The 10020-nt window shown below is 40.4% G+C and overlaps 1 protein-coding gene across 1 annotated transcript in view; it reads right to left on the reverse strand.

Annotated features, from left to right (window-relative positions):
- Positions 1–10020, reverse strand: part of CDC5L (cell division cycle 5-like) — a 50130-nt gene that overhangs the window by 39769 nt on the left and 341 nt on the right. Inside the window, exons 2-5 of the mRNA XM_005860951.2 lie at positions 6802–6905; positions 5337–5498; positions 4145–4272; positions 2448–2547 (exon numbers count right to left, since the gene is read on the reverse strand). Of these exons, the coding sequence (XP_005861013.1) occupies positions 2448–2547; positions 4145–4272; positions 5337–5498; positions 6802–6905 (494 nt within the window). The remainder of the gene's footprint in view (positions 1–2447; positions 2548–4144; positions 4273–5336; positions 5499–6801; positions 6906–10020) is intronic.

Consider the following 10020-nt stretch of genomic DNA (forward strand, 5'->3'; position numbering starts at 1 on the left):
ACATGCCCTTGACCGGAATCGAACCTGGGACCTTTCAGTCCGCAGGCCGACGCTCTATCCACCGAGCCAAACCGGTTTCGGCAATAACTTCATTCTTTAAATCAGGGGCGGGTAACCTTTTCTCTTCTGCCAAGGGCCATTTGGACATTTATAACATCATTCACGGGCCATAAAAAATCATCACCTTAAAATTAGTCTGCTATATTTGGTCAAACATTTTATTAACTCACCCCTAATGCCTTAGTAGGGCCAGACCAAATGATTTTGCGGGCCTTATATGGCCCACAGACCAGACGCTCCCCACCCCTGCTTTAAATAAAGGAAATAAAGACTTCAAATGACATTAGAAAACCTCTGCAATATAATATTAAGTGAATATAGCCAAGCTCTATAGCATTATATCAACCATGCCCCAAAAAGAAAATAGAACAGTACTGAAAGAAAAATGTTATTTTTGTAATCAATAAAAAGCTTTAAGCTATAAAACAGATAAGTAATTTAGCATTTAAATAGTCCTGCACTGCATTTTGCATACGGGCCATTCTAGTCCAGCGATTTTCAGCCAGTGTGTTACAAGAATTTTTAGAATATGTGTTACCTGACTACTTAGTCAGGGGCACTGACCTCTTTTCCCTTAAATCAGTGGTTCTCAACCTTCTGGCCCTTTAAATACAGTTCCTCATGTTGTGACCCAACCATAAAATTATTTTCGTTGCTACTTCATAACTGTAATGTTGCTATTGTTATGAATTGTAATGTAAATATCTGATATGCAGGATGGTCTTAGGCGACCCCTGTGAAAGGGTCGTTCGACTGCCAAAGGGGTCACGACCCACAGGTTGAGAACCGCTGCCTTAGATTGTCAAATTTAAAAAATGACACCAGCCAACACAATAACAGACATCTGGTGTGAATGAATCAAAATTATACCTATTTTTTTGCTCAGGTCAACAAAAAATATATTTTTTGGTATGTTGCAAAATTTTAATAATTAGCTTATGTGTGCCATGAGATGAAAAAGGTTGAAAATCTCTGATATACTAGTACATGCAAAATAAATTATAAAGATGTGTAGACCATCCAAGAAAATCTACAAGAAGGTGTAGGGTAAACTTAAAGCTGAAAATTTTTATAATATATTTTTACTGATTTCAGGAAGGGAGAGGGAGAGATAGAAACATCAATGATGAGAGAGAATCATAGATCGGCTATCTCTTGCACGTTTCAACCCTGCAACCTGCCTGGCATGTGCCCTGACCAGGAATCAAACGGTTACCTCCTAGTTCATAGGTCAACACTCAACCATCGAGCCATGCAGGCCGAGCTCAAGCTGGAAATTTTTCATTAAAGCAAGCAATGTCAGCCATACTTGGAGATTTTTCATATATGCACTTGCCACATCCTGAGCCCAATCCACATGGGTTAAAAGGCTCAAAAAATGTTTCCCAACCAACCATAGACAAAAATGGAAAAGTAATTTTTTTCAACCTTACTCAAATTATTTAATCCTAACAAATGTACAGAAAGGTGGCTGAGACTGGGCAGAAATTTTAGTACCTCCTCTTGGTTTTTGCTTCCTGTCCCAGCCCAGTCATTCTCCCATCATACGTAACTATTCTGGGCTAGTGACCGGCCAGCTATGCCAACAAGCATCCTCAAGCATGAAATAATCCTCCATCCCAGGATCTGGCACTACAAAGCCATTATTGGGAAAACCATCAACACAATGCTAGTCATTAGGTGAGGAAGCACTTCCTGGTTTGGGGACCATAAAAGGCAGCTGTGTAGGCTAGGGAAGTTATTACAATGCCTAAACTCCAAAAGCTAATAAGCATTATACAGTTCAGGTCTTCCCTTTATCCACTTCTGGGCTATTACGAATTATGTCAATCATGGCTCTCATCAAAAGGAAAAAGGAAGGGGAAAGTGGAGAAAACCTTGAATAGAGGGCAACACTAAACTCACTTTTTAAATAAAAATTTCTGTGAAAGTCTAAAATATGGTTTAAGGATCATTAACTCCCTCTAAGTTCAGTCAAGTTTCCTGTTTTAAATCAGTGCCTGCCCAAAACTAATCAAGGAGAGGAACTAACTGGCAATCATGCAAAAGTCATACAGCCTGTGTGTCCTCTAGCCATCTGACCCCAAGATGGCTACAACAAAGAAGCACTCCTGTGCTAACAGAAAAATCCAACATGCTGAGTAGACTACCTGGGCATTACTTCTGCCATATCTTACCAAAAAAAACTTTTAATCTGTCTTTTTTTCTATATTCTGAAATGATTAGGGGGAAAAGTAAGACATTTCCAAAGCAATAAAGAATATTACCAAAACTAGAATTGAACAATTCTAATTATTACTCGTCAACAGGGTTGGATAAATCATGCAGTTTTATCAGACTAAGGCTGCACAGACTAATTGTTCAACTATGAATGGAAACAACCATACCTTGCTTCTTCCAACTGTTTCTCTCTTGCTTTCCTCTTGGCCTTCTTTCCCTGGGTATTAGCCAGGCGGGCTCTAGCTTCAGAAAGCATCTCAAGTTCATCTACAAAAATAAAGAGAAGAAAAACTAAGTTCTTCTCCAACAGAAGCAAGGTATGTGAGAGACATACTCTAGTGCTTAAGATGAGAAAAATCATCTCCTATAAATAAATACAACAACTCCTACATAACAGGTATTTTGAGAAGAGCTAAGTAAAATGAAATTAGAAAAAGCATCTAGCAACTTTTCATTAAAAAGTGGCTATAATTATATCCTTCATTATCATCTACTAACTGGCAAAGCACAAATTGTGAAATATTGCAGAACTACTATTCTATATAATAAAAGCCTAATATGCTAAGTGTCCAGTGACCCATTCAACCAATCAAAGAGTAATATGGTAATGATATGCTAAGGCCGCTCAACCGCTCGCTATGACAGGCACTGACCACCTAGGGGCAGTTGACTGGTCGCTATGATGTGCACTGACCACCAGGGGGCAGATGCTCTGACTGGTAGGTTACCTGGCTGCTGGGGTCCAGCTGGTTGGGACTGAGGGACATGGGCTGGACACGCCCTGGAGCCCTCCCGCGGTCCCTCCCCGGCTGGCCAACCTCCCATGTCCTTCCCTGGCCCCGATCATGCACTGGTGGGGTCCCTCGGAGAGCTTGTTTCGGCCCGATCCCATAGGCTAGGCCAAGGGACCCCACTGGTGCACGAATTCGTGCACTAGGCCATAGTTTAATTATAAAGGAACTGATCATCTTCACTAGATACACCTTTTTTTCCTCAGACGTATTTCTCTCCTCATTACTGATGCCTTAGGCCAGTTCCTATTCAGGGCTGTCCAATGAACTCATAAGGGAACTTTGAAAAATCTCAGATTCCAGGGTCACCCCTCCACCCTGAAATTACTGACTCAGTTATCTCCAGGGGAGGTTCTAGTACCTATATTTTTAAAAGTTCCCCATGTAACAATAATGCAGCCAGACCAGCCATTGTAAGCCTTTGGGAACCACTACCCTCAAACAAATTTAAAAACTCAATATTCATTGAATACTTCAAAACAATCCTGTAAGATAGATATTATTCTCCATCTGGCAGGAAATAGAATTAAAGTTCAAAGATATTATATGACTTGCCTAATGTCAAACAGCTAATAAATGGCAGACATAGGTCTAAAATCCAGTTCCTCTGATTCTGGATTCAATGTCTCAAGGAGTCATCCTAAATCTCCATCACAGTCTTGTGGTAGTGCTTATCCGCAGATTAAGTTACCTGCCTAAAGTCAAAGAAGTAGTTAGTAGGACTGGAGCCCATATCCTGACTTCTTGGCTCTCTCCACAAAATGGGAATAAGAATACAGGATCTCAAGGACTTACCTCTAGCCTCCAGGCAATGTGTCCAGTAGTATTACATTGCTTACCTTATTAAATGAATTGAAAAATGAGGAGATAAAGGGACATTGTCCAAAAATTATAGAGTATAAATACTCTATAATTGAAGACTGGACACATTTAAAATGAGACAGAATAACATCAGATTGAAGTGGAATTCTAAAAAGTCAGAGGTGTTTAGGAAGGAATTAAAAGAGTTAAAAAGAAGCCTGAGAAGTGTGTAAGTTACCAAAGAAATAAATTCCTCACAAGCATACACTTACCCTCATCCATATCAATTGGATCAGGCCGTGCTGGTTTTGTTTCTGGATTTGGATCTATTTCTCCAGGTTTAAGTTTTCGTGGATCATCTGTTGTTTCCTCTTCGTTGTCTCTTTGGGCTGCTTTATCCCTAGAAAAGAATCCAGATGAGTCAGTAATTCTACCACACCATTTAGTCTTAGAAATACCAAATTTCCTAGCGTTGGAACTATTTTCTTTCAAAAACCCAAAGGGACAGCATAGATGGGCTGGAGAGTATTATGCTAAGCGAAATAAACCAGTCAGAGAAAGACAAGTACCATATGACTTCACTTACATGTAGAATCTAATGAACAAATTAAACTAACAAACAAAATAGAAACAGACTCATAGATACAGAGAACAGACTGACAGCTGTCAAAAGGGAGAGGATAGAGGGGCTGGGTGAAAACAGTGAAGAGATTAAGCAAAAACAAACAAACAAAACAAAAACATCTTCATAGACAGACAAAAGTATGATGATTACCAGGGAGAAAGGTGTTGGGGGGAGGAGTAAAGGGTAAAGGGAGGATAAATGGTGATAGAAGGAGATTTGACTTGGGATGGTGAACATGCAATATAATATACAGATGATGTGTTGTAGAATTATACCCCTGAAACCTATGTAATTTTATCAACCAATGTCACCCCAATACATTCAATTAAAAAAAAGTGTACCCCAATGAATGGGCATTAACAAAATAAAGCATTCCTGCTATTGCTTCACCTGAAAGAAATGGTATTAAAATTACCTTTAATTTCAGTGTTTCCATTCACTATAAAATAGGATCCAAGCAGTCCCTTAATCACAAATGCAGTACAGTTATACAAGAAACACACACACACTATTAGTGATGAAATAAAATGTTGCAATGGTTAACTCTCAGCAGTGATTATGAGTGATTTTTGTTTTACTACTTTTTCCCTAGGTTTTCTATGATGAACATGTATGGTTTGTATATTTTTAAATTATTCCTTTAAAAAGGATATAACAGAGTAAATAACACTTTGATCAACCATATGAGATTTGGAGTATACCATCCAATAGCTTTAGTTCCTTTATCTTTACTCAAATCTGTAACTAAATGTTTAAAGACAGAAAATGCTAAAATTTTATTCAGACTCATTCAGAAGATATACACACACATTTTAATATTGCTTTGGAGATCCACTTACAGAAGAAATTCATAGTGTTCCAAGCATTGGGCAGCTGTTCTTCCAATGATTGGAGCGATGGTTCTGCACTGAGTTGGCATCAACTTGGCCAAGTGTAAGAGTTTTTCCTCTTCTTCTCTGGACCATTCTGTTTTCTTAATGCTTGGATCGAGCCACTCATACCTATTAAAAATATACAATTTTATAGATTAATCAGTCACCTAGCATGAATATGCTATTTACATACTAGATATACTGACTTCTAGTGTCTGAAAACAGAAGGTAACTCTCGTCCTTCAATTATAAAAGCTGTTTTTTTACAACAGAATAGTCACTGCTTTTGTTTGGTGTTTTTAAATTTAAGTGAACTATTGTCATTATCTGTCTTTCCCAACCCACCCAACCCACCTTTTCCACCCAGTTTATTTAGCTGGATGAGAGGCTAGCAAGTAAGATATAACCCTTACCAAACATCAGGCAGGGACTTAGCGCCACTAAGAGAAGCAGAAATCAGAACCACTTGTTCAGGCTGAGGACCATCTTCCTCTTTGAGGTCCAATCCCTACATTATGAGCCTTTCCCCTACTCAGGTGCCTAGGAAATTAGGTCCTTCTTGTACAATTTAAAATATGATCCTAGTACAACATAGGTCAGGCTAGGGCCAGATCATCCATGCCAAGGACACATGTAAAAAGTTTAATGTGTCCACTACCTTGTGACTTAAAAGGGGATACCACAGGTGTATGATGGGTTTTGCTACATTTTGGGGTAGCAAATATACAAAATTTCAACTGTAATATGAGGAAACTCAACTATTGTGAGCCAGTCTAGAAGTTAACCATTATTTATCATTCATTTCTTTGGGGAAGAAAGTTCTAACCAACTTTTAAACTTTTGGAGCACAATCCACTTAAAAGCTGGAGTCCATCTTTACCTAAAAGCAGATTTATTTTATGCTTCACAAAGCACTCTCAAACACATTAACTCACTTGGGCCTCATATCTCCACCAGTTAGAGCCAAGTATTATTATCCCCAAATGGGATAAAACAGGGCAGAATAGAGAGGATAGAAAAATGCCTTGCCTAAGTTCATAGAAACCAAGTGACAGTTAAGTCTTAAATCTAAATTCCCATCTCGCCCTAGCTGGTTTGACTCAGTGGATAGGGTGTCAGACTGCAGACTGAGGGTCCCGGGTTCGATTCCGGTCAAGGGCACATGTCTGGGTTTCGGGCTTGATCCCCAATAAGGGGCATGCAGGAGGCAGCCAGTCAATGATTCTCTCTCATCATTGATGTTTCTATCTCTCTCTCCCTCTCCCTTCCTGAAATCAATAAAAATATAATTAAAAAAATAAATTACCATCTCCCACTTCATCCTTTCTGTTACATCACAACACCTTCTTTCTTTGGTAAGGGTCAAAGAACTGACATTTTCCTCAAATAATTAAAGTTGTTTTCTGTTTTCCATTCACTAACTGATACATACCATCTGGCTTTGCATTGCTTTGCTGATTTTCTATGCAGCAGTGAGGCAATCCTAGACCACTGGTTTTTCCCATATTTCATTACCGCTGCTTTAAGAATTTCATCCTAAAAAAAATTGTCAAAGAAAAACAGTATAATCAATCACAAAATTCCAAGTGAGAAAAGACAAAATTTAAATGAACTCTAACAGGGTTTCTGGAAAGAAAAAGAAAGACACACACATACCTCCTAGATCAGTGATTTTCAACCAGTGTGCCACAAGAATTTTTAAAATATGCAATACCTATTTAGTCAGAGGGACTGACCTCTTTTCCCTTAGATTGCCAAATAAAAAAATGACAACAGCCAGCATAACAATAGCTGTCTGGGGTGAATGAATCAAAATTATACTTTTTGTGTGTGGGTCAAATTGGCAAAAAATAATATAATTTTTGGTGTGCTTCAGAATCTTAGTAGTACCATGAGATGAAAATTGAAAATCACTGTCCTAGATTTTTTAAAAAGGTACAAAGTCCTCATTTACTATCATAATAAACAGAAAGCCAGAATCAGCCAAATGCAAGAAATTAAGAAGACACCTCTTAGAAGGGCTGTCTATCCTCCCTTATACAGAACCCCACCCCACCCCATAATAAATTGGGATAGATACAGCCCAAACTGAGAAACCCTACTTTTGATAGAGACTAACAAAAAAATATTCTCCAATATGTCATTCTCCTCAAAAGAGTACAGTTCATTCACACATTTATTGCGTCAAAAGACATTTCCTGAACACCTACCGACACCAGGTCTTGTGTGCTTAGCGAAAGAGAATCCAATAGGACAAGCCCAGCCCTAAGAGAAACCCTACTTTTGATAGAGACTAACAAAAAAATATTCTCCAATATGTCATTCTCCTCAAAAGAGTACAGTTCATTCACACATTTATTCCATCAAAAGACATTTCCTGAACACCAGGTCTTGTGTGCGTAGCGAAAGAGAATCCAATAGGACAAGCCCAGCCCTAAGACTCTAGTAACTCCATTATCCAATCCAGGCTTCCTGCCTCCAGTTTATGAATATCATTTTCTCTCCAGTCCCATAACCCCCACTCTGAATACACACCCAAGTGTAACTTGAGAATTATTTCTCTCCCACCTCACCAGTTGGCTCTCCCTCCAGCCTCTAGATATTATTTCACCAGGGTACCCATTCTTATATGGAATTCACCAATCTCAAGGGAGCCCAGCAAGATAAGCCATAGACACCAAAGGTAATAAAAGCCATAGATTAATGCACTTGGGCATTTTGCTTTTAGGATTTTTTCCACTTGAGCTATACACCTCACACATGAGCTGCTCCATCCCACCGCACCTTCCCATCATCAGACTTCAAAAGACTTCAGAGCTCCGGCCACTGCAGAGGAATCCTGCTGCTAAGAGATTTTGTACATCTGTCCCCCAGAAGTCATCTCTTCTCCAATTTAAACAGCCGCCTGGTGCCTGCCCAAGCTGTGAGGCAAGGTTGTCTGGTGGCTGACTTTACTTGTAACTTTGTTGCAGTACTGCTATACTTAAACACTCCTCCAACTTAGTATTATACAGGCATGAGCAAAAATAGGTTTACAAAGTGGTAATACAAGTAGTACAATAATTAATACATAACAATACAAGAATAAACTGTTTTGTGTACTCACAACTGTAATTGTAATTTTGTTGCAGTACTGCTATACTTAAACACTCCTTCAACTTAGTATATACAGGCATGAGCAAAAATAGGTATACAAAGTGGTAATACAAGTAAGTAGTACAATAATTAATACATAACAATACAAGAATAAACTGTTTTGTGTACTCACAACTGTAAACCTACTTTTGCCCATCCCTGTTTAGCAGTTTTCTACCTACTAGATTCATTCCACATTTTACTAAGCAACCTACTATCATGTTGGTTCCTGTCCTAGGTTCTAGGGAGACCAAGATCCGGTCCTCTGGCAATGCTGTCTGCTGGGGGAAAGCAATAGCAACCAGCACTTACTAAAAGAATACTAATGATTATCATTAGAAAAACGAGAAAACTGAGGTTCTGAGAGGTTAAGAAGCTTGCCCAGCAACACAGAGCAGGATGTGATGCCTGGAAAAGGTCAAAGCAAGCAATAACCAACGGATGAAAGAGGGGCGATGGGAACTCTCGTGGTAGAACTAATTTTTTTTACAGGAAAATGGGCAAAAATTCCAAGAAGAGTTTCTGAACTGGATCTTGAAGGATGGTCGGAAAGAGCCGAGCAGGAGAAGGATTATTTAAAGAAAGCACAAGATGTATAAATACACAGCTCATGAAAAGATACGATGTGCTCCAGAAACGGGCAAATTTCGTGCACTCTGAACACGAACTGCACTGACATCTCCTTTCTCTTTTCCTCTCCCTCTACGGCAGTGGTTCTCAACCTTCTGGCCCTTTAAATATAGTTCCTCATGTTGTGCCCCCACCATAATATTATTTTTGTTGCTACTTCATAACTGTAATGTTGCTACTGTGATGAATCATAATGTAAATATCTGATATGCAGGATGGTCTTAGGCGACCCCTGTGAAAGGGTCGTTCGACCGCCAAAGGGGTCGCGACCCACAGGTTGAGAACCGCTGCTCTGCGGGCTCACCACTGGCATGATCCACTACATTTCTGGAAGCAACGAAACTACTGTCATCAGTTTACCCCATCTGCCTTCTTTCCAGGCGGAGGAACGACAGGACGAGACACGCATGGGGTCTGTCGGGAGGACTGGCAAAGTTACGCCTGGATAACAGATAACAAGAGGGATAAACGGGCTCTTCAAACCCGGCACTCGAGCCGCTTCCCCTCTGCACGGAAGTCAAAACAGAAACAAAGTTGTGGCCACTGCACTTCTTTATGTTTGAGCATCGAAGAAAGGCAAGGTGCCCGGGCTGAAGGGCAAGGGAGCCCCCAGAAGACCAACTCTCGCTGAGGTCCTACTGCCCCCTCCAGACTTAGTTCCGTGGTGGGGGGCCGGGGGGTGCATCCTCTACTCAACGGATGTTCACTGGGGGCCTAGCAAGTGCCTGGCAGGTACCCAGGTGGCTAAATCACAGTCCCTGTCCTGGAGGTGCTCAGACAACACAGGGTCGGGGACCGGGAAAGGCGCGGAGGGTCCGCCCGGCGCCGCCCCCACGCAGACCCTGCAAGGTCTCCGCGCCTCCGCGACCTCCACGCGCCTGCGCAC

Source organism: Myotis brandtii, unplaced genomic scaffold, assembly GCF_000412655.1.
Source record: "Myotis brandtii unplaced genomic scaffold, ASM41265v1 scaffold143, whole genome shotgun sequence".
Lineage (NCBI taxonomy): Eukaryota > Metazoa > Chordata > Mammalia > Chiroptera > Vespertilionidae > Myotis > Myotis brandtii.